The sequence below is a fragment of the Hyperolius riggenbachi genome, chromosome 4 (genome assembly GCF_040937935.1).
Source record: "Hyperolius riggenbachi isolate aHypRig1 chromosome 4, aHypRig1.pri, whole genome shotgun sequence".
In the NCBI taxonomy this organism is placed as follows: Eukaryota; Metazoa; Chordata; class Amphibia; order Anura; family Hyperoliidae; genus Hyperolius; species Hyperolius riggenbachi.
Genome location: NC_090649.1, coordinates 494996558 through 495022466, shown reverse-complemented (window position 1 = coordinate 495022466; position 25909 = coordinate 494996558). Strand labels below are relative to the sequence as shown.

General features: G+C 43.7%; 1 protein-coding gene across 2 annotated transcripts in view; it reads left to right on the top strand.

The window, feature by feature from the left end:
- The first annotated feature begins 49 nt into the window (after positions 1–49).
- Positions 50–25909, top strand: part of LHCGR (luteinizing hormone/choriogonadotropin receptor) — a 143488-nt gene continuing 117628 nt past the window's right edge. For both annotated transcript variants that reach the window (XM_068233069.1, XM_068233068.1), the window contains exon 1: positions 50–732. In XM_068233069.1, coding sequence (XP_068089170.1) covers positions 572–732 — 161 coding nt within the window. In that variant the 5' untranslated portion in view covers positions 50–571. The remainder of the gene's footprint in view (positions 733–25909) is intronic.

Genomic DNA, 25909 nt, shown 5'->3' with positions numbered 1-25909 from the left:
CATGATGATAAATCCCTCAGCCATGGCTGACACAATGCAGCCAAACACAAGAGACTCTTGCATTATTTTTGGCAACAATTCTGTTGCTTCTGAGAACTCTGCGTAATCAGCCGAAGATTGAGTCTGTTGGAGCTGCACATGGCATCTGTTCTATAAGTTCTCAGAATTACCTCTCCCCTACTGACCACCAGAGCAGAATACAAAGCCTGGCTCTCCAGAGCTGCCGCTCACAGCAATTATCCAGTGAGCACAAATAAAACTCTTGGCAGCGCGCTCCGCCACCATTGTAAACTTTTTATTGGGGGACTGCGGATGAGCGGAGACACTTGTGAAGGGAGTTACTCTGGAGTCCGCGGATAAATTATCGTTTTCCAAACTTCGAGGCAGGAGGAGCCGTGACAACGGACTCTCAGTTAGTCAGTGTAAATGCAGACTAAAAATAGGAACACCATGTCTGCATGGAATACACAATGTTCCATCTCCCGGCTGTAACTCACTTCAAAGGGGAACAAAAGCGATACCAGAATAAAGATGGAATTAAAATAAGCTCTCCGCCAAGGACCACCTCATTATGGAGACCCTGCATGTTTATTTCCTCCTGCTCTACCTGGCGTACCTGAACCCAGCCTGCTCCTTTGTCATCACTGAAGCCTGCAAGATGTGTGACTGCAGCGGGGACAGTCTGGTGTGCCTGGGACAGGCAGGAGGACACAGAGTGCCCGATATGAAATTGTGAGTACCCCTCTCTGCTGCCTTTGTGCTGTGCTGCCTGCATATTGTGCTGCCTGCATGCTGTGCTGCCTGCGTGCTGCCTGTGTGCTGTGCTGCCTGCGTGCTGCCTGTGTGCTGTGCTGCCTGCGTGCTGTGCTGCCTGTGTGCTGTGCTGCCTGTGTGCTGTGCTGCCTGCGTGCTGCCTGTGTGCTGTGCTGCCTGTGTGCTGCCTGTGTGCTATGCTGCCTGCGTGCTGTGCTGCCTGCGTGCTGTGCTGCCTGCGTGTTGTGCTGCCTGTGTGCTGTGCTGCCTGCGTGCTGTGCTGCGGGCATATTGTGCTGCCTGTGTGCTGTGCTGCCTGTGTGCTGTGCTGCCTGCGTATTGTGCTGCCTGTGTGCTGTGCTGCCTGCATGTTGTGCTGTGCTGCCTGTGTGCTGTGCTGCCTGCATGTTGTGCTGCCTGCGTGCTGTGCTGCCTGCGTGCTGTGCTGCCAGCGTATTGCGCTGCCAGCGTATTGTGCTGCCTGCGTGCTGCGCTGCCTGCGTGCTGTGCTGCCTGCGTGTTGTGCTGCCTGCGTGCTGTGCTGCCTGCGTGCTGTGCTGCCTGCGTGCTGTGCTGCCTGCGTGCTGTGCTGCCTGCGTGTTGTGCTGCCTGCGTGCTGTGCTGCCTGCGTGCTGTGCTGCCTGCGTGTTGTGCTGCCTGCGTGCTGTGCTGCCTGTGTGCTGTGCTGCCTGCGTGCTGTGCTGCCTGCGTGCTGTGCTGCCTGCGTATTGTGCTGCCTGTGTTCTGTGCTGCCTGCGTGCTGTGCTGCCTGCATATTGTGCTGCCTGCGTATTGTGCTGCCTGCGTGCTGTGCTGCCTGCGTGCTGTGCTGCCTGTGTGCTGTGCTGCCTGCGTGCTGTGCTGCCTGCTGAGACTTCTACAAACGTATCTCACTCTCATAGGGCTGGTGCACACCAGAGCAGTTCTGGAGCGTTTTTTAAAACACTTGGGGATAGAAAAACGCTTGGGTAATGTATTTTAATGGGCTGGCGCACACCAGAGCGGTTTGTTTTTTCCACAAACGCAAACTCGGGGGCTGCAGCATTTTTGCTGATTTCTGGGGCGTTTCTGCCTCATTGTTAGAGTATAGGAAAGTGGAAAACCGCTCTGAAAAACACCAGATCAGAGCGGTTTTCCAGGCGGTTTTGTTACAGAAGCTGTTCAGTAACAGCTTTACTGTAGCAATATATGAAATCTGCTACACAAAAACGCTCCAAAAAATGCTAGGCGTGTTTAGAAAACCTCTCTAAAGGCGCATTCACACTAGAGCGTTTTGCCGACAATTTCGGCGAAACGCTGAAACGCTAGCGCTTTTGAAAGCGCTAGTGTAATAAAAGTCTATGGGCCCATTCTTACATGGGCGATTTGCGGTAATTGCCGCATATCGCCCAAAACCGCGAAACGCAGACGCGTCGCCTGCACCATTTTCAGGCGATTTGCTGGTGATCGCGTTTCAGTGCTATAGAAGCGCTAAATGTGATCGTTGAAAAATCGCTGCAGTGTTCAGTGATTTTACTATGTGAAATCGTGGAAAAATCACTCCTGCAAAACAAGAGGCAAAAATCGCCAGCGTTTTGCAAACGCTAGTGTGAACGGGCTCCAAACATGCCTAGAATTGCTCTGAAATCCGCTTCAAAAACCTCTAGCGTTTTGCAGATCTGCTAGAAGTGTTTGGTGTGCACTGGGCTGTAGGCTGAGCTGATCGGGGCAGGTGAGGGCTGTCAGGTTACGTTGTGTTGTTTAGCAGCTCTGATTATTAGAATGACGAGCTTATAGCAAGAAAAATAAGGACAGCTGTGGTTACTTTGCTATTCTCTAATGATGCACAGATATAAAGGGGCAGCTTATGATTGGATCATTCAGTTCATGTCCTGGTAAACAGTGGCATAGCAACAGGGCATGCAGAGGTTGTGACTGCACCGGGGCCCATGGGAGTAGCAGGGCCCACCAGGGGCCCTTCTTCATCCATCTTATTATTAGCTTTTCATTGGTGCTATGCTGGTAATGATCACCTCTATATGTGCATTGAATAGTTGTAATACTTAAAGGGGCACTGTGGCGAAAAATTGTAAAATTTAAAATATATGCAAAAATAAACAAATAAGAAGTACGTTTTTTCCAGAGTAAAATGAGCCATAAAAGACTTTTCTCCTATGTTGCTGTCACTTACAGTAGGTAGTAGAAATCTGACAGAAGTGACAGGTTTTGGACGAGTCCATCTCTTCATGGGGGATTCTCTGGGATTTATTTATTTTGTAGAGCACTTAGTAAATGGCAGTTGCTTTATCAAACTGCCCAAAAACTGTGTAGCGAGCAGGGAAGCTGGCTAGTATCATTGTTTAAAGGATAATACCACAACTGAAAATAAGATTGCAGCAGTGTGTGGGGGAGTACAAGTAAATACCTTTAGCGCCCTCTGCCCCCCTCCATCTGCCGCCGTTCCTCTAATATTCTTCCTGGTGCCCGGCGACAGAGGGAGGGGGGCAGGAGGAGCTGAAGGTATTTACTTGTACTCCCCCACACACTGCCGCAATCTTATTTTCAGCTGTGGTATCCTTTAAATCCTTTTAGGGAATATCTTTATAAATAATAAAAGCCTTTCTGAGAATCCCCTATGAAGGGATGGACTAGTCCAAAACCTGTCACTTCTGTCAGATTTCTACACCTACTGTAAGTGACAGCAACATAGGAGAAAAGTAATCTATGGCTCATTTTACTCTGGAAAAAAACGTATTTGTATACAGTATGTTTTCACATATTTTAAATTTTACAATTTTTCGCCATAGTGCCCCTTTAACAAGCTATTTCCTTACCCTAAATACACCTCTCTGACACTGTGTGCAACACAACGTGCTCATAACGTTCGTTCCTCTGCATTGTGTCTCTGTCTTAACGGGGAATGCCGCACAAATGTCAGTGCGTAGCTATCCTGGCTGAGGCCAGCTACATAACCCGAGCTATGCAGTCTGTATAATGTGCATTGTGCACATGTTACTAGTGTAAAGCATGCTACAAAAACAGCATGAAGCACATCATAAAAGCATAGCTACCAAGTGTCCCTCTTTCGGAGGGACAGTCCCTCTTTGGGAGCCCTGTCCCTCTGTCCCTCTGTCCTCCTCATTTGTCCCTCTTTCGGAACTTTGTCCCTCTTTCTATATAAATATATACATTTATCTACTAAAAATGTGTTTGATTGACTCTAAACTTTATTCTCATCCTTTAAATTGATATATTACTAATTTTAAAATGTTACTATGAAGGAAAATGAACCAGGATAGAAAGGACCAGTGTGGTTTGAATTCTAAAACAACATATTTTTCTTATGAAATCTTTATGGTATGAGTGATGAGGGGTGTGACAGGGGTGTGATCAGGGGTGTGGCAGGGGCGTGGCTTAAGTGTCCCTCTTTCTAATTCCAAAATGTTGGGAGGTATGTAGAAATATTACTGTCCAGTAATGAATATACCCTATATCTGAACATATAAAGATTATCACACATTGTAAATGGCTACTATGGCAGAAACGTTGACAGTTTGCCGCCTCTATGGTCACTGCAGCTGAATGTTATCCTCAACAAATGTTGTGCAACAGGAATAGCGATCTCTGGACCCTGACAGCTCCTCATTGGTCAGAAAGGCACCTGAACGAAATGGAGATCCAACTCTTTACCTGCTCTCTCCTACCTGACAATTCTAATAGCCTTTACTTCCTGGTAATGGCTGTTAGAAGTCTTGTCAGGTAGAAGAGACCACGTGGAAAAAGATAAATTCCCTTTGTTGGCCGCAGCAATCCTCCACAGATGAGGACCTGCCCTATTATTGAAAAGTGATATTACTAATCCTTGTGTTCACATTATTATTTATTATAAATATTATTATTGTTATTATGATTATTATTATTATTTACTGGTGAAACTCGGAAAATTAGAATATGGTGCAAAAGTCCATTATAAGTAATTCAACTTAAAAGGTGAAACTAATATATGAAACAGACTAATTACATGCAAAGCGAGATATCTCAAGCCTTTATTGGTTATAATTTTGATGATTATGGTTACAGCTTATGAGAACCCCAAAATCAAACTCTCAGCCCATTAGAATATTGTGAAAATGTTCCATATTCTCGGCTCAAAGTGTCCGACTCTAATCAGCTAATTCACACAAAACACCTGCAGAGGGTTCTTATTCCACATCTCAGTTTCACCTTCTAAGTTGAATTATTGAAATAAATGGACTTATGCACAATATTCAAATTTTCCAAACTTCACCTGAAGCATTTTCTGCAGCGCTGCACAGAGTATATTGTCTTGTCACTTTGCTGTCGCTCAGTGGAGCTCACACTCTAATCCCTACCATAGTCCTGTGTCTATGTACTGTAGGTATCGTGTACTGTATGTATCGCAGTCTAGGGACAATTTAGGGGAAGCCAGTTAAATTAAGGAGGAAACCAGAGTGCCTAGAGGAAGCCCTAATCAGACATGGGGAGAGCATACAAACTCCATGCAGATTAGTGTCCTGGCTGGGGTTTTAACCAGGGACCCAAAGCTGCAAGGCGAGAGAGCTAACAACTACACCACTGTGCTGTCCAGCTTACATAAAGTGTATTGAGGATTATAATCTGCTGCTATTGGGGCCAGTTCACATACACTGTGAAGTTGCACTGATGCTTGCGTTCAGGACGATGTATACATGTGTCTGATGTGGAAGCTTGCCAGCTGGTTAATGAACGGTGACACATTCCGCTGTGCAGGAACCATGGCCTGCAGTGCTGGATTGGGCATGTGTGAAATGGTCCAGGGAAGAGCATGAAATTGTTCTGCATGTCTGCAGCTTACCAGCACAAAGCACTGGTCTGTAGGGTGGTGTAGCAATGGGGGGTGCAGATGTTGTGACCTCATCGGGGCCCCTGGGCCCTCAACCACTGAATTAGCTCTCTATTAGTCCTGTGCTGGTAATAATCACTTCTATAGATGCTTTGAATAGTAGTAATCATTACCAAGCTGTTCCCCATCCCCTTCTTGGTTGTCATTGGCAGGTTTTGGTGCGCCGCATCAATTGTATGTGTGGATTCACAAACCGTACAGCATCAATTTCACCATTTTCCAATGGTGTTATTACTGCAGCCCATGGTCTTGAAGGTGGGACAATGGCTCTGTCATAAGGCCAATTACTTCACTCAAGTGCCGTTATCCCACCTGCAAGACCATCGGCTCCAGTAGACGTACAAGTTGTCAAACTTCTTTCCCATAAGGTGAAGCTCTGGGACACAGTGGCATGAAGCTGGGGGAAAGAACAGGATGCTGGGAGATATCCGAGGACAAGGGGGACAACAGGAGGACATGAGGGAGAGCAGAAAACACAGCGGAGGATACAGGAGGACAGGGTATAGGAGAACACAGGTACAGAGGGGTACACCAGAAAGATACTAAAGGTACAAGGAGGACACAGGGGCACACAAGAGGTGCCTCCAGCAGAGAAGGAGGTGGCGCAGTGGGGAAGGCAGGAGGACACACAGAGCAGGAAATTGTGTTCATAGAAAAATAAGACATCCCCTGAAAATAAGCCCTAGCACATATTTTGGCACAAAAAAATTAATATAAGGCACTGTCTTATTTTTGGGGCAACACGGTAGCTAATGCTGATATCTGGTGGTTGTGGAGGGGCACACATACAAACTAATACTAATATCAGGGGGTACAAAGGCTTCCTAATAGTAATATATAGAGGACACAAAGGCTGTGTAATATTTATATCTAAGGGACTCAAAGACATCCTGGTAATTTGGGCTGGGGTGGGTGGGGCATCCACGGCTTTGAACTCTGTGACCACTAGCAAGGCTACAAGCGTGAAGAGACTCCCGGAAAGGACAACAAACTGTTAAAAAGCAATAAAATGATACAAAGAAGAGGTGGCTTACCTCTCAAACAACACTAAAAGGTATTGTAAGAAAGATTCATTTTGCACAGGCAACGCGTTTCGTGGCTATAAGACCACTTCCTCAAGCCAAATGTAGTGCCAACAACTGTAACAACTTCCGTGCTTTGGTTGTTACAGTTATTGGCACTGTATTTGGCCTGAGGAAGTGGGCTTATACCCACGAAATGCGCTGCCTGTGCAAAATGGATCTTTCTTACAATTCCTTTTAGTGTTTGAGAGGTAAGTCACCTCTTTTTTGTTTTCATTCTATTGTTTTTTAACAGAGTTTTATCTTTTCTGGGCGTCTCTTCCCCCTTTGCAAAATACCTCCCTTTGTGTGCGGTTACTGGATTATAGTTGTTTGGATACAATCAGTACCAGTACCTTTTTTCAAGACAAGGACCACCCCAACACACCTCGTTTGGGACACCCAAGTGGAGACGGGTTATAACTCTCCAACTGCTCGATGTGGTTGATTGCCCCTTTATGCAACCCACTTTTGTTAGTACTGTTGGTATTCTGGACGGCATGTTGCAGATTCCTGCAGCATGCACCTGAATCATTATAGCCCTGCATGGCACAACTCAGCGATTCTGATGAGTGCTCCCATCACTACAAGTCCCAGCATGCATCCTGCAGGCTCAGTGAAAGCGACCTTTGGGGCTGGAACCCCCTGGGGCAATTTTGGCAGCATTTTAGGATCGCCGGCAATCGCCGGCAATTCCCCAAAACATTTTGAGCGTGTTTGCTCTCAATGCTGATATAAGCTTCTTTTGCAAAGTGATTTTGCAGCGTTTTAGGGGGCCGAGCGATTCCGATTTGAAAAACTTTATAATACTTTGTCCGGATTTCCTGTTTCCGTCCATAGCCCCGCCCCCTAAAGGAAGAGGTCACAGGCTCTTCTCTGATTGGTCACCAAGAAGCCAAGACCTCTTTATTCAGGCGGCGGGGCTACGGAAGTCGGACATCTGGTAAGTATGACAACGTTTTTTTTGTTTTTGTTTAAATGAATCGCTAATTGGGAGCGCTGTACAGTTTACTGTACAGGGCTTCAAAGCATCAGGTAATCGCAAGCGCAATCACCCTACGGATCGCTGCACACAGCACTCCAGAGATTTTATAGCGCTGCAGCGATTCCTAGCGGATTCCAGGCCTGAGTGATGTTTATTGAGAGAGGGACAGTAAGCTGTGGCAGCAGGGAGGGAAAATTAACACTGAGCTTTATTGATTTAAAAAAAGAAAAGAAAAGGGCAGAAGTGATGTCACTTTTGGCATCACAGAGAAACAGTAAAGATGGAAACTAGCAGAAATAATATTTTATTTTTTAAACTCACATTTCCCCCAAATCTAATAGCGAACACTAAAAACAACAGGATGGGTGAGCTAAACAAGTCATTTCTTATTGGATGATTATTTTGTATTTTTCCAGTTAATATGGAGTTTTATCCCACTTTAAAACTGTATTTATTTCACCATGAGAATAAATATGGCTGCTCTGCAGGATTCTCCCGCTGCCTGGAAGAGCTTTGCCAGTATTTCCCAGAAGAGGCTGGGATTCTTCAACGTATAGGATGATTTTATCATAGTTCACCTTTTCTCCCTGAGTTTCTCTTTCTGGCGCTTAAGATTGTAAAGTAAAGAGGAGATTTTAGAAAGTAAAGCAATATAGAGGGAAAGTTAGTGAGCTGTGCACTTACTTGCAATTTTATGAGGCATATCCAAGAAAAGATTTCTTATTTTAAGGGAAAAGAGGGAGGGGGGGGGTCTTCTGCACACAATTACAGTTTTTTTGACTCGATTTCATCCTAGCAGCTTTTGATTCATGCCGGCTGGATTTATTAGCTATTATGTCTGCTGTAGCCAGGCAAGGTAATACCTTAAGGATGCCACAGCATGAGCGAAAGTTACCGGTAAAGCAAGTACAGGACCAGTGCCCGCATCCTCCACATCCTCCACATGAAGCTGCTCTAGCAAATAAGCCGCGTATGGCTCCAGCTCAAAACAGTTAATATGTGACACAGCACCGGCCTTCACAGAAATGTACCACCTTCTAGAGGGATGATTGCCCAAATCGGCCTCATCAGTGTATCAGCAGCGTCAGCCAGTGTATGTATGACACAGTGCCGGCCTTCACAGGAATGTACCACCTTCTAGAGCCATGATTGCCCAAATCGGCCTCATCAGTGTATCAGCAGCGTCAGCCAGTGTATGTATGACACAGTGCCAGCCTTCACAGGAATGTACCACCTTCTAGAGGGATGATTGCCCAAACCGTCCTCATCAGTGTATCAGCAGCGTCAGCCAGTGTATATGTGACACAGCACCGGCCTTCACAGGAATGTACCACCTTCTAGAGGGATGATTACCCAAACCGTCCTCATCAGTGTATCAGCAGCGTCAGTCAGTGTATGTATGACACAGTGCCGGCCTTCACAGGAATGTACCACCTTCTAGAGGGATGATTACCCAAACCGTCCTCATCAGTGTATCAGCAGCGTCAGTCAGTGTATGTATGACACAGTGCCGGCCTTCACAGGAATGTACCACCTTCTAGAGGGATGATTGCCCAAACCGTCCTCATCAGTGTATCAGCAGCGTCAGCCAGTGTATATGTGACACAGCACCGGCCTTCACAGGAATGTACCACCTTCTAGAGGGATGATTACCCAAACCGTCCTCATCAGTGTATCAGCAGCATCAGCCAGTGTATGTATGACACAGCGCCGGCCTTCACAGGAATGTACCACCTTCTAGAGGGATGATTGCCCAAATCGGCCTCATCAGTGTATCAGCAGCGTCAGCCAGTGTATGTATGACACAGCGCCGGGCATCACAGGAATGTACCACCTTCTAGAGCCATGATTGCCCAAACCGCCCTCATCCGTGTATCAGCAGCGTCATTCAGTGTATGTATGGCACAGTGCAGGCCTTCACAGGAATATACCACCTTCTAGAGCCATGATTGCCCAAACCTTCCTTATCAGTGTATCAGCAGCGTCAGCCAGTGTATGTATGACCCAGCGCCGGGCATCACAGGAATGTACCACCTTCTAGAGCCATGATTGCCCAAACCGCAATCATTGGTAAACACATTGAGATGAACACTTCCATTCATCTCAGTGTGGGACACAGTGAATTCCAGCACTAAACAACGCAGCCGTCCGTCCAAACCAGCCGTAACCCCCCCTTTCTCACACACACACACACACACACACACACACACACACACACACACACACACACACACACACACACACACACACACACACACACACACTACACTATACACACACACACACACACACACACCTGCAGCTTTATCCTCTCAGAACACCCTGGAAGACCAGGTGTTGTTTCTGTTCTCTTCGGAACACACAACAAACATTCTGCAGTGATACTCGCCAGTAGTAAAAACGTTGACTCCTGTGATGCATTTCAGTATATAATTCAGGGTGAGGAAAGATTTTACAATGGGCAAACACTGCTTAAAGAGAATCTGTATTGTTAAAATCGCACAAAAGTAAACATACCAGTGCGTTAGGGGACATCTCCTATTACCCTCTGTCACAATTTTGCCGCTCCTCGCCACATTAAAAGTGGTTAAAAACAGTTTTAAAAAGTTTGTTTATAAACAAACAAAATGGCCACCAAAACAGGAAGTAGGTTGATGTACAGTATGTCCACACATAGAAAATACACCCATACACAAGCAGGCTGTATACAGCCTTCCTTTTGAATCTCAAGAGATCATTTGTGTGTTTCTTTCCCCCTGCAGCTATCATGCACTGAGGTTTCAGGCTGCTCGTTTCTTCCTGCAAACAGCTTTGCCCTTGTCTGTAATTCCTCAGTATGTGAAAGCCCAGCCAGCTCAGAGGACGATTTATCCAGCTTGTAAATGAAAAGAGAGAAGAGAGAAGCTGCTCTAATCTAAATAACACACATGCAGTGTGCATAGAGGGGCCAGGAGGGGGAGTTCATAGCAGAACCACAACACTGAAGAACTTGGCAGCCTTCCAGACACAGGCTGACAAGTCTGACAAGAGAGAGATAAGTTGATTTATTACAGAGACTGTGATAGTATAAAGTGCTGCAGTAAGCCAGAACACATTAGAATAGCTTTTGGAACTTGTAGGATGATAAAAAACAGGATGCAATTTTTGTTACGGAGTCTCTTTAAAGTGATTTCAAAAGTAATATTGTAAAGTATATGCAATAGTATTCATTATGTTCTATTCACTAAAGCTCCTTTTAAAGATTTGTTTAAAGGATACCCAAAGTGACATGTGACATGATGAGATAGACATGTGTATGTACAGTGCCTAGCACACAAATAACTAGGCTTTGTTCTTTTTTTTATTTCTCTGCCTGAAAGAGTTAAATATCAGGTATGTAAGTGACTGACTTAGTCCTGGGAAGTGACTACAGTGTGACCATCACTGATAAGAAATTCCCCTTTGTATCTCATTCTTGCTCTCAGAAGCCATTTTCTACTAGGAAATTGTTTTATAGTTGGAATTTCTTATCAGTGAGGGTCACACTGTAGTCACTTCCTGTCTGAGTCAGGACTGAGTCAGCCACTTACATACCTGATATTTAACTCTTCCAGGCAGAGAAAGAAAGAAAGGAACACAGCCTGGTTATTTGTGTGCTAGGCAATGTACATACCCATGTCTATCTCATCATGTCATAGGTCACCTCGGGGATCCTTTAAGAAGTGTTGCTTAGAGTGCAGAATCAGATGTTCCCCTGAAGCATGTCCCATTCCACGCCCAGCCTGTGAAATACCGCAAAGCAGTGTAATAAATCAATAGCGTCACTCGCCCAACAAGCACTCCATCTTCATAGTCTGTTTATAACACCACAATAGACTGAATTCTGGACAGGGATCCAAGCAAAGCTCCAGTACAAGAGGAAGGCACGTGAATTGTCTGACTGAATCCCAGCAGTGATGAGGAATCGATAACATTCCTTCAGAGAGCTGGAAGTCTGGACTGGGGATCTGGCTGTGTGTCTGCTAAATATATTATACTGAAGCTGATTTTCACCGTCACACCAACCTCCCCTCTTCACCACTACTAGCAATATCATAAGAAATGTCGCAAACATAGAATTTTTTATTCGTGAACGGCAAACACAAACTTCTGAAAATGTTTGTGAACAGGTGAATCTGGCGAACCGCCATAGATGTCAATGGGAAGGCAAATTTTAAAACCTACAAAGACTGTTTCTGGCCACAAAAATGATGGGAAAGCACAGATCACCCAATCTCGTGGAATGCAATCGATGAGCAGAAACCGTTGAGCAGACAGACCAGAAGGAGGCGTGCGAACTATAAAACACAAAATACTAGGCTGCCACCAACTCTGTTTAAATGGGAAGAGAAGCCCAATCTGACTGATACTAATATCTGAGAATAAAACGGTTAAGACACCCCAATCTACCTATAATGAACCGTAGTAGCGACTCTTCAGAAAGCTAGGATTCATTCTGTGTGGCTGAATAGCAGGTGTAGCTGAAAGATAAATGACTTGTAGAAGTTTTTTATTTATAAATGCAATATAAATAATTAATATATACAGAAAATCATTAAAATCAACAATTATAGAGACAATAATAGTGCAGTATAGAAATAAAACGGGAAGAGGTAAACGAATACTTAAGTTCAGGTGAAAATGTCCTTTTGGGAGAGCACGTTAAGTTCCTTTGTTTCCGGATCAGAGTTCAGACAAAATGGCCGCTAGCTCAGTCCTCAGGCCAGCAGCAGGTATTCGTAAGGATGGAATATGGAGGACTGGGGAGGAGCCCGCGTCGAGTTCTTTTGAATGACCCACATTTTTGGGTGGGGTCTCAGGTTCAGCCCAGGGGCTGGACAGGGTGCGGTTAACCTTCTGGGTGGGACATTTGTGTCCACCAAATATGACATTTTTCATACTTCAGCTCACGCTTCCCGGACACACATACAGTGGAGGAAATAATTATTTGACCCCTCACTGATTTTGTAAGTTTGTCCAATGACAAAGAAATGAAAAGTCTCAGAACAGTATCATTTCAATGGTAGGTTTATTTTAACAGTGGCAGATAGCACATCAAAAGGAAAATCGAAAAAATAACCTTAAATAAAAGATAGTAGCTGATTTGCATTTCATTGAGTGAAATACGTTTTTGAACCCTCTAACAATAAAAGACTTAATACTTAGTGGAAAAACCCTTGTTTGCAAGCACAGAGGTCAAACGTTTCTTGTAATTGATGGCCAAGTTTGCACACATTTTAGGAGGAATGTTAGTCCACTCCTCTTTGCAGATCATCTCTAAATCCCTAAGGTTTCGAGGCTGTCCCTGTGCAACTCTGAGCTTGAGCTCCCTCCATAGGTTTTCTATTGGATTAAGGTCCGGAGACTGACTAGGCCACTCTAAGACCTTAATGTGCTTCTTCTTGAGCCACTCCTTTGTTGCCTTTGCTGTATGTTTTGGGTCATTGTCGTGCTGGAACACCCATCCACGACCCATTTTCAGTTTCCTGGCAGAGGGAAGGAGGTTGTCGTTCAGGATTTCACGATACATGGCTCCGTCCATTTTCCCGTTAATGCGATTAAGTTGTCCTGTGCCCTTAGCAGAAAAACACCCCCAAAGCAAAATGTTTCCACCCCCCTGCTTGACGGTGGGGACGGCGTTTTGGGGGTCATAGGCAGCATTTTTCTTCCTCCAAATACAGCGAGTTAAGTTAATGCCAAAGAGCTCTATTTTGGTCTCATCAGACCACAGCACCTTCTCCCAGTCACTCACAGAATCATTCAGGTGTTCATTGGCAAACTTCAGACGGGCCTGCACATGTGCCTTCTTGAGCAGGGGGACCTTGCGAGCCCTGCAGGATTTTAATCCATTGCGGTGTAATGTGTTTCCAATGGTTTTCTTGGTGACTGTGGTCCCTGCTAATTTGAGGTCATTCACTAACTCCTCCCGTGTAGTTCTAGGATGCTTTTTCACCTTTCTCAGAACCATTGACACCCCACGAGGTGAGATCTTGCGTGGAGCCCCAGAGCGAGGTCGATTGATGGTCATTTTGTGCTCCTTCCATTTTCGAACAATCGCACCAACAGTTGTCACCTTCTCTCCCAGCTTCTTGCTAATGGTTTTGTAGCCCATTCCAGCCTTGTGCAGGTCTACAATTTTGTCTCTGACATCCTTGTTGGAGAGTTTGGAGTCTGCTTGATTGATTGATTCTCTGGACAGGTGTCTTTTATACAGGTGACTAGTTAAGACAGGTGTCCTTAATGAGGGTGACTAATTGAGTAGAAGTGTCTAACCACTCTGTGGGAGCCAGAACTCTTAATGGATGGTGTACAAGACTTCTCACGTGCCTCACCCCTCCTCTGGAATGCCCTTCCACAACACATCCGCCACTCTCTCACCTTTGAAATCTTTAAACGCTCCCTCAAAACCCACCTTTTCCGACAAGCATATTCTCTAGCTTAGGCCATGTACCCACTAAATAACCTAATTACGCACTGCCTGTACATATACTGTATACTTCCCCCACCTCTTGTTTCCACCCCATTCCTTTAGATTGTAAGCTCGCAAGGGCAGGGCTCTCACCCTTTTGTGTCATGGAATGTTATTAATTCAATTGCTTGCACACTGTTAGAAATGTATACATTTTAGTCATCCTGTTAAATCAAATTGTAATCAGCAGTGCTGTATCTTGTATCAGTGTTCATATTTTCATGTATATCATTGTCTGTATCATTATGTATCCCTTGTTTGTTTTCTTACATTGTACAGCGCCACGGAATATGTTGGCGCTTTATAAATAAATAAATAATAATAATAATAATAATGGTAGGGGTTCAAAAACTTATTTCACTCAATGAAATGCAAATCAGTTGCTATCTTTTATTTAAGGTTATTTTTTCGATTTTCCTTTTGATGTGCTATCTGCCACTGTTAAAATAAACCTACCATTGAAATGATACTGTTCTGAGACTTTTCATTTCTTTGTCATTGGACAAACTTACAAAATGAGTGAGGGGTCAAATAATTATTTCCTCCACTGTAACAGTCACAGATTCAGAATCCTCAGAATATGAAAGTTCATATGACATCAAACTTGGTTGGTGTCGCATGTTCTGGCATGAAGTAGCTGAATACCTCGTGTTCTGGGGATGTCCGTGCCACCAATTTAATATTAAAATGTTCACTAGACCTGGACCAGCAGAGTGATATATCTTTCATACCTCTCATATTAACGGTATTTCTTAAACAAGCAAAAATCATATACTCCATGTACGCCTAAGGCTGTTTTCATGGCTCCGCCGTGTCTACCAGAGACCAAATTCTCAATAGGCCCCCTGCTGTGGGCTTCCTGCATTTTAAAGTAGTTTAAGCCAAATTGTACTGAATCCCACTTAGCTGAGAGATACGTTTCTTTGAACCAGGTAATTGAATGCAAACCCTGGCTTATCAGAGAGCAAATGTATCTCATAAAAAGAAGCTCTGCCAGCAGCTATGATAGGGCAGAGACCCCAGGCCCAGCAGTCTGCTATCCCTAAACATAAAATTTTTATCTGGGTTGGTAACTACAATCGGTGCAGGAAACCTATTGCGATTGCGTTTTCTTGTCTCACGACTCTTCCGTGACACAAGGGGTCTAACACCTGGACTGTGGCATGCCAGAGGGGAATCCATGCCAAAAGTCTCACCAAAAATTACGGCGTTGATGCAAAGTCGGATTTTAATCCCTAAAGGGCAGAAATCACATGATGCACAGCTCTGGGTGTCAATGGGCTGTGGAGTGTCTCACACACACAGAGATACAATAGTACTATCAGAATACAGTAAAATAATAATGCACTGCAGTGGTTCTGTGCCTGGAACTTAATGAGGCAACAGCAGTAGTGTGCACACAGCTCTGGGTGTCAGTGGGCTGTGGAGTGTCACACACAAAACACAGGAGACCGATGTGCTAGCCCTCAACAGGCCTGTCTGGGATACTTTCACAGCAAGTGAGGAACAAGAACACAGGCCTAGCTAATTCTTTCCCTACCTCTCTGCATCAAGTCTGTCCCTGCTCTCACCAACAATCAGCAGCCAGCAGAGAATTAATCCAATATGGCCACCGCAACTGCTTTCTGATAGGGGGGTGGGAGGTCCAGGAGGGGGTGCTGGCTGATTGGCTGCCATATGTCTGCTGACTGTGAGGTAAGGGGACAAAGTTTATCTCAATGATGATGTATAGGGGGCAAAACAGGAAGTGAGTGCAAATGAGCGTCACTTCCTGGCCAGAAGGGGATTACCACATACTGACGCGATAATCCCCAAAACCCTGTTTTTGGCGGTGCGTTGTGTGGCCCCCCACTGCCGCCAGTACTCAGTCTGAAGATGGCCTAAAGGACAACTGAAATGAGAGAGATATGAAGGCTGCCTTATTTGTTTCCAGTGTTCCTTTCAAATTTCCACCAAAGTCATTTTCACATCATGGGCTTGATTCACTAAATCGTGATAACTCAAATATCACACCTTATCAAAGATCACACCTTATGAAAATATATCACACCTTATCAAAGATAACACGCCTTATCAGAGTAGCATAGCGACCACTACGGACGTATGCCTGCTAATTGGCAATGGCACTCCTCCTGCCCTGAGCCCCTGCGGGTTTGTAGCGCTCACTGTGCTACTCTGATAAGGTGTGTTAACTTCGATAAGGCATGTTATCTCTGGTAAGGGGCTTGATTCACAAAGCTGTGATAACTCTTATCACGGTCGCGCTAGCGTTTTGCGCATGCTGTAACGCGCCTAATTTTTTTATGTGCGCAATCGTGACTTTTTGCCATTTTCGATTTCGGGATTGTTTTTCGTAAAAAAATTCGCAATATAGTGAAAATTCATTATTTTTTGCACAAAAAAAATTATTTTTAAAAGGAATTTTTTTTATTTCTAGAGCAAAAAATCACAAACTTATTTCAAATTGACTTTCGGTGGCATTTTCACCTGAATGTCAAATTTAACATTATTTTTGTGAAAACTAACGCAAAAATAATATCCTTCTAAGCAATGCACATTGCCTGGCTGTCATCCCAATCCTCTGCTTCTAATACTTTTGACCATAGACCAGGGGTGTAACTAGTGTTGGGTGAACAGTGTTCGCCACTGTTCGGGTTCTGCAGAACATCACCCTGTTCGGGTTCGCCCGAACTATTCAATGCCCGCCGAACAGGGCCGAACAGGACCCCTGTTCGGCCGAACAGGGCCCTGTTCGCCCAAACATGCCGCAATACGGCCCCCCTATGGGGTCGCAGGCATAAGGGGGGATCGGAAATTCCCGGGGGATTCCGATCGCGGGGGGGGTCGGAAATTCCCCCCACCCCCTCCGCTAGCGCTCCCACCTCTGCCCGCTTCCCCATAAAAAAAGTTTAAGGCAAGTTAAATAGTACCTGGTGGCTGGCACTGGCAGTGGAGTGAGGAGGAGGAGGAGTCCGAGTAGCAGAGTGACGCGTTGAGGCCGGGCAGCGGGCGGTTCAGCGGTAGTACCCTTGTGGTACTTCCGCCCTTTCTCTGACCTCACGTCCTCTGCATACGAGGGTACGCGTCACGCGTACCCTCGTATGCGTCATCACGTAGAGGACGTGAGGTCAGAGAAAGGGCAGAAGTACCACAAGGGTACTACCACTGAACCGCCCTCTGCCCGGCCTCAACGCGTCACTCTGCTACTCGGACTCCTCCTCCTCCTCACTCCACTGCCAGTGCCAGCCACCAGGTACTATTTAACTTGCCTTAAACTTTTTTTATGGGGAAGCAGGCAGAGGGGGGAGCGCTAGCGGAGGGGGTGGGGGGAATTTCCGACCCCCCCCCCCCCCCCGCGATCGGGGCATGCTCCCCCCTTATGCCTGCGACCCCATAGGGCCCCCAAAATGGGCATGTTTGGGGGTCCCATTGACTTCCATTGAGTTCGGCGTTCGGGCCGAACATGCCGAACATCTGGCCCATGTTCGGCCTGTTCGGCCCGAACCCGAACATCCAGGTGTTCGCCCAACACTAGGTGTAACTACAAATCCCTTCTTCTCCCCTGTGTGCAACTCTTATAGGGTCCTCCAGCGATCACACCCATTCCCTTGTGACCCCCACAGCCTGGAGGCCCATCTTGCAAAGGGTCCTAAAGCAAGTGGGCCATCAGAAACATCCAATCTGAAGGATGGACCCCTCTATTGGAGGAAGTGAAGGTTCATATTTGGGGCCCCCTCACAGGTCTGGTCCCCCTGCTCCCCTGTAGTTATGCCCCAGCCATAGACCCTGAACAAGCAGGCAGATCAGGTGTTTGATTCAAGTTTGACTGAATGTGATTCAGTCAAAGATCAGAAAAGATCAGCAGGGCTGCCAGGCAACTGGTATTGTTTAAAAGAAAATAAATATGGCAGCCTCTCTATTCCTCTGACTTTAGTTGTCCTTTAATAGTTCAAATCTTTACCACAAGGTAGTCACAATGGAGGCTCACAATGGATGTACATTACTGAAAACTTCAGGAAATGCAAAGGGGAGTGGTGTATTTATGGAGCACTATCTAGTTATCAGGAGTGTTTGTTCAGCCAGATACAAGTGTTTTGGTATCTAACTGCTTTTCAGGAGAGCTGCCCCTGCAATTGACTGCCAGTCTGAAGGCCTAATTTGCATTTGCGTCAAGTCAGGCCCCCCCAACAAAGAAGATTTGTACTAAATCTTCCCATGTTTATCTTACCATGTCATGTCACTTCAGGTTTACTTTAATCCCTTCAGGACCTGCCCTACGCATATCTACGCTGCACAAAACTTCACTTCAGGCTCAGGAGCGTAGATATGCGCATTGTTTACTTACCGCCGCAGCTCATGATCGCCGCGTGGCTTTCGTCTGCATTCAACGCAATTTTTTCCCTCCATGATCGGGGAATGGATAACAGCTGTTTCCATCCCCGATCACCATGTCTGCGATGAGTCAGAGCTTCCGGCAGCTCTGGTTCAGGGTAGAAACACGCTAGGCAGAATCGCATAGTGAAAGACACATATGTGATTCTGCCTAGAGCGTTCCTACCCTAAAAAAAAAACTGACAAAAATGTACAAACAAATGTAAACACTAGGTTCCGTGTTATATTTATTCAACATGGAACTCAGTTTAGCACCATCTTTGTGTTTTTTTTTAATTATTTCCTAACCCCTTCCTCCTTTACCTCATAGTTATCAAAATAAAACACTTTAAAAAAAACATAAAAAAATTACACCATTTAAAAATTAATATATAAATAGTTACTGTAAGTCCTTTTTTTAATATGTATGTCATGCGGGTATATTACTGTGGCTTTTGTAAATAAAGGCTTGTAAGTTGTAACTATTATTACAATATAAACACTAAACAGAAAGAAAGACACTTTTATCTCCAAATAAAATATAATTGCCATACATAGTGCTAGGGTCACAACTTAAATGTTGGAATAACCGGGACAAATGGGCAAACAAAATGTGTCTGTTTTATCATCAATAGCACATTTGGTTTTTAAACTACAATGGCTAAAAGCTGAGAAATGGTGAATTAAAAAAAAGAAATTCTTCTTCTTCCCTGCAAAATGCATATAAATAAAATTATTCTTAGCAAAATGTACTGCCCAAAGAAAGCCCAGTTTATCCTGCAAAAAAAATTAAAAAAAATAATAATATATAGATCACTTCAGTGTTATAAGTAGCAATACGTTATTGGTGAATGAATGGGAGGAGCGTGATGTGAAAATTGTTCTGTTTTTGAAGGGGAAAAAACCTGTGGTCCTGAAGTAGTTAATGAAGAAGTGTTAGTAAACAAAAGGTGACCAGGGGGCTTTCTGTTCTGTCTACAAATGCAGCAACAGCTATAAATTATAATATTATGATCTGGATGCAATTTACAGTTGACTAGGTATATTTTTATGTTATCATTTTACTTTGTCTTTAACACCTTGAAAGCACCTTTAAATATTGTCAACAAGAAAATAAGAGAAATAGTACAATTGTCACCCCGGCGCTCTGTTTCCTGAGTGTCCGCAGCACGGGTCATCGTGTTCCAGAGAAACGTATAAACATCCAGCTCTAACCGTTTGACTCTTAATCTCGGAGACTATGGCAAGTATATTTATTTTCAAGGATTTAGTGGCTCGGGTTTCACAGCAGTTCAAACAGTTGCTACAAATGGGAACCGCAGCGGCCAAGTATTGTTTGGCAGTCAGCAAATCGAATCAAGCTTTTGTAGAAGCCGTTTTTTTCCCTCTCCTTGCGACTGTTGCCAAGTTGTATTGTCTCCATTTGTTTGATCTGTGACCTGGGTTATTCTGGGAGGTTTCAGCCATCGCTGCCTTTCTTGACTAATATTAAAAATTGGGCTTCAAAGTGTTTTTCATGTTTTAAATCACAAGTTTGTGTCATTTACAAGAAATAATGCACACCTTCAGTTCCACCACAACAAAGAGACGAGAAATGCAGTATCACATATGATGATCGAAACTCGCGGGCTTTACAAAAAAAAAGGCAGAAGTGCGTAAAAATGCAAATGCAGAAATATGAAGGCAATTTTTGTTTTAACCACTTCAGCCTACAGTGTCGAAAATCGCATGCATCCGAGCAAAGTTCACCTCCCATTCATTTGCCAATAACTTTATTACTACTTATCACAATTCATTGGTCTATATCTTGTTTTTTTCCGCCACTAATTAGGCTTTCTTTGGGTAGTACATTTTGCTAAGAATTATTTTTTTTAAATCCATTTTAACAGGAAGATTAAGAAAGAAATGGAAAAAAAAATCATTATTTCTCAGTTTTCGGCCATCATAGTTTAAAATTAATACATGCTACCGTAATTAAAACTCATGTATTTTATTTGCCCATTTGTCCCGGTTATTACACCGTTTAAATTATGTCACTATCACAATTTATGGCACCGATATTTTATTTAGAAATAAAGGTGCATTTTTTCAATTTGCGTCCATCACTATTTACAAGCTTATAACTTACAAAAATATAATTTTTAATATAATAAGATACTCTCTTGACATGTGTATTTTAAAAGTTCAGACCCCTTTATGTTGTTGTTGTTTTTTTATTTGTAATTTTATTTTTATTTTTATTAAAAAATGTATTTGGGTAATTTTTGGTGTGGCAGGGAAACAGATAATTTGAAATGTAAATTAATGTAATATAATGTAAAAAATGTATGTGGGTGTAGTTTACTATTTGGCCACAAGATGGCCACAGTCCAAAAAGTACGATCACGCTAAAAGGAACTACAAGGAGGCTGTGATTTTTTTTTTTGCTAAAATACCGCGGTCTCTGATTAGAGAGCGCCGGCTTTTCTGCGGGGGACTTAGATCTGTGAATGGAAACTATATTGATTGTGGGGGGGGGGGGGGGGAGGGTCTAACGGCAGGCAGCAGCAGCTGCAGTCTATCTGGACTGATATGTCCGTCCAGGAAGACTTAAGTGGTTAATGCAAAACCAATATTTCCACAAACACATTTAGTATGGAAACGCCCTTAAAGAGAATCTGTACTCTGAAATTCTTACAATAAAAAGCATACCATTCTATTCATTATGTGCTCCTGGTCCCCTCTGTGCTGTTTCTGCCATTCTCTGCTGCAAACCTGGCTTGTAATTGCCAGTTTTAGGCAGTGTTTACAAACAAACTAACCAGCTTCTAATAGGCTCAGCTAAGCAGAGTGTGTTAGTCACACAGAGCCTGCAGGGGGTGTGTACAGCTTCTAGCTAATCACAAGCAGCCCTGCACATTCCAGTCTGACTGCCTCAGCCTGACTGTGCCGACTATAGAGAGAAGATTAGATCATATAACAGAGATAACACAGCTACTGTGCAATTAGGAAAAGCTGCAGTAAGCCAGACCACATTAGAAAAGGCATAGGAACTTATAGCATAGAAGAAATAAAGATAAACAATTTGTTACAGAGTCTCTTTAAAGTGTACCAGAGACCTGGAAAAGTAATACTTACTCCGGGCTTCCTCCCGCCCCATAAACACGTCTGAGTCCCTTGCTTCCCTCCCGCGGCCTGCTGTTCAGCCGCAATCAGCCCTGGTAGCTCAGTTGGGTCCAGTCTGGGTCTTCTGTGCATGCGTGGACCTTCCGTGCAGTAGACCCTGACTGACATGACTGAGCCAGTTACTGGGGCTGATCGCGGCTGAATGGCAGACCGCGGGAGGATGGTGAGGGACAAAGGGCTAGATCACACTCGGCACTTGGAGCACCGCTAGCCTGCGATTGAAGTAAGCTCTGCGATCGCGATTTACAGCCAAAGTCTTGCGATTCAGTGCCATTTGCACATGTGATTTTCATTCAATCGAAGGAGAATCAAAGCACAATCGCCCCCCAACCGCTGTATGCAGCACGTTTGCGATTGATTGACATCACCAACGCCCCAGTGTGAATGTATCCATAGGGATGCATTAGTAGCAGCGCTTTGCTGATCGTCGGCGAACAGCAAAGCTCTGAAGAATCGCCGAGTGTAAACTAGCCCTCAGACGTGTAAACTAGCCCTCAGACGTGTTTAGGGGACGGTAAGGGGTCCTGTCCCCCAGGTAAGTAGCAAATCTTTACTTTTCCAGGTCTCTGGTTCACTTTAAAGAAAAACTGCGCTGAAAATAATGTAATGAATAAAATTGCTTATTTTTGTACAATATCAATTTATAGATTATATAGTCCGTGTTTGCCCATTGCAAAATCTTTCCTCTCCCTGATTTACTTTCTGAAATGTATTGTAAGTGGTGACATCTTTACTGCTGGCAGGCGCATTGTGGTGGAATGTTTATTTCTTATGTGTTATGAAGCCAGTAGCAATAATAACTGGTCTCTCACAATGCTCTGGGGGAGGGGACTTTTGCACAACTAAACAGTCTAGTGTAAGAAACCAGGACAATTAATGTAAAAGTGGGTATCCTTAACCCATTCGCGTTCCGTTGTTTTCACTTGAGCAATGTTCACCTCCCATTGATTAGCCTATAACTTTATCACTACTTATCACAATGTACTGATCTATATCTTGTTTTTTCCGTCACCAATTAGGCTTTCTTTGGGGGGGGGGGGTACATTTTGCTAAGAGCCACTTTACTGTAAATGCATTTTAACAGGAAGAATAAGAAAAAAACTGAAAAAATTCATTATTTCTCATTTTTTAGCCATTATAGTTTTAAAATACTACATGCCTCCATAATTAAAACTCACGTATTGTATTTACCCATATGTCCCGGTTATTACACCATTAAAATTATGTCCCTATCACAATGTATGGCGACAATATTTTATTTGGTAATAAAAGAGCATTTTTTCCGTTTTGCATCTAACTATTTACAAGTTTAAAATAAAAAAAATCTAGAAATATTTCATCTTTACATTGATATTTAAAAAGTTTAGACCCTTAGGTAAATTTTTACATGTTTTTTTTTTTTAATTGTAATGTTTTTTGTTTTTTTTTCTAATATTAAACATTTTATTTGGGTATTTTTGGGAGGGTGGGATATAAACAATAGTTTTATAATGTAAATGTGTGTTGATTTTTATTTTTTCTTACTTTTAGTTGTAGTATTACTTTTTGGCCACAAGATGGCGGTTATGAGTTTGTTTACATGACGTCACTCTAAGCGTAACATACGCTTAGAGAGACGCATGGGGGAGGCAACAGTCAGAAAAAGCAAAGCTTCCGAGAGAAGCTGTCGCTTTTTCAGCGGGGGAGAGGAATCAGTGATCGGGCACCATAGCCCGATTCACTGATTGCCTGGCTAACGAACCGCGGGCCGGGAGCGCGCGTGCATGCATGCGATCGGCCGCGGGAGCGCGCATGGTTCCTGGACGTAGTTTCTACGTCCAGGAACTAAAATAGGTTAATAATTTACTGCATTCACTATATGTCACTGCAGGGCCTCTTTGAAGGTATTAGGGCCCATTCACACTTGAGCATTTTGACGGCGATTTCGGCAAAACGCACAAGCGCTATGGGCCCGTTCTCACTTGAGGGATTTGCGTTAATCGCCGGAGATTAACGCAAATCGGCAAACGCAAATTTGTATCCTGCACGATTTTCAGGCGATTTCCCGGCGTTCGCGTTTAGTGCTATGAAAGCACTAATCGTGATCAGGAAAAAATCGGCAAGTGTAAATGGCGATTTTTTTCCGCATTAAACGCCAAAAACCCCCTGAGCAAAACACTAGCAAAAGCGCTAGCGTTTGGCATTTTGCAAGTGTGAATGGGCCATTTCCAGTCACATTACAGTGGAAAAATAATACACATGGTATCTAAGAAAAGGTGTTTTTTCCCAACCCACATACAATAAAAATGGTGAAGTCCAATGTGTTTTTGTTAACAAAGGGAAACTGTAACTCAGGATTGAACGTCATCCCAATCATTAGCTGAGACCCCCTTTACCATGAGGAATCTTTACCTTTTCTCTAATAGATCATCAGGGGGCGCTGTATGGCTGATATTGTGGTGAGACCCCTCCCACAGTGTGATGTCATGGCCATGTTCCTGACAGTTTCCTGTCTGTAAACCTTATTGCATTGTGGGAAATAACAGCTTTTTTTTTTTCCAACTGCCAAGCAATTACTATCTCCCTCTGTGCATAGAACTCTCAGTAACAAACATTCCGTACAGATCAACTGGCAGAAGTAAAGATGTCACCACCAGTATTACCGGAACATATCAGAATGTAAATCAGGGAGAGGAAAGATTTTACAATGGGCAAACACGGACTATATAATCTATAAATAAATATTGCAAACAGTGAGCAATTTTATTCATTGTTATTTTTCACACCTCTTTAATGAGTTTACTTTAATTTTGATGATTATTGAAGCTATATTATCTACATAAAAAAAAAAAAAACTTTTTGCATTTTTAAAATGTATACTGTACTTGCTTCATATTGTAGCAGTGATTCAAATTGTATAACAGCAGCTGGTGCTGACATATTTATAGGTGACTGTCCAACTATAACCAATCAATTGCTGCACTCTGGGGTGAAGGTCCAACCTACCTGAATAATACCGGAATTATCTCAACCCAATCGTAATCTCAGATTTGCACATGATCTTCTGTTGTCCTCCTCTAGAATTACCTCCTCACATTCACATTTACAAGACTTCGCACGCGCTTCACCCCTCCTCTGGAATACCCTCCCACAACACATCCGTCACTCGCCAACCTTTGTTACCTTTAAATGCTCTCTAAAAACTTATTTGTACCAACAAGCATATGCGCTACCTTAGGCCACTCCCCTTTGTCCTAAGACCAAATTGTACTCTTACTAAGTATCCTAAAACACACAGCCTCTATATATTTGTTGTACACTACCCTACTCTTGTCCACCTACCCCCCCCCCCCCATTCCCTTTAGATTGTAAGCTCACAAGGGCAGGGCTCTCTCCCCCTTTTGTGTCTTGAACATTAAAATTATTATACATTTTATTTAGCATGTTACTTTTATCACTGTCATTACCAATTCTGTATTTTGTATTCTGTATTTTGTATCATTTTTGTATTTTGTCTCTAATTATGTATTTTGTATATTAGTGTACACCATTGTCTGTATTATTATGTACCCCATGTAAGTTTCTTACTTTGCAATATGACAGCTTAATCTCCCCTCTCCGGTGCGCACGATCGCGTTGGGAGCGGAAACGGTGGGTGGCATGAATCCTACGCCGCTTCAAGCTTAGACAGCCACAAGTGCGGCGTCCGGAAAAGGTTAAACACGCTAAATGCATGCAAGGTTCTCACCCAAGGCCTTCTTTATTGGCTGCCCTGGCCGAGTTTAATCTAGTGTGCATAGCTTTATGGTACAGTCCAGCTGCAGTGAAACTCTCTTCCACAGCCTGGGGTTTTTACCCTTAAGGGCCCTTTTACACAATGCAATTTAATGCATTGCGTTTTAATGCTTTTTTTTCCCTACAGCAGCAGTTTTTCAGCATATAGTGCCATAGGGAAACATGGACTTTACCTTGCACATCAGTTGTCCTTTTACTTACAACTGACAGCAACTGATATAGTGTAAAGGACCATTACAGTATGACACATATGATACATACTGAAAAAAAATATAACTCATCCAATAAAAACATACTGTCAGATTTAGGAGAAATGTGATGTGAAAAACCGAAAAGAACATTTTTGCTTGTTTCCTTCCTTACTGTTTCTCTGTGATGCCAAAAATTGCATCACTTCCGCCCTTTTCTTTTTAACCCAGATCAGTGTTAAT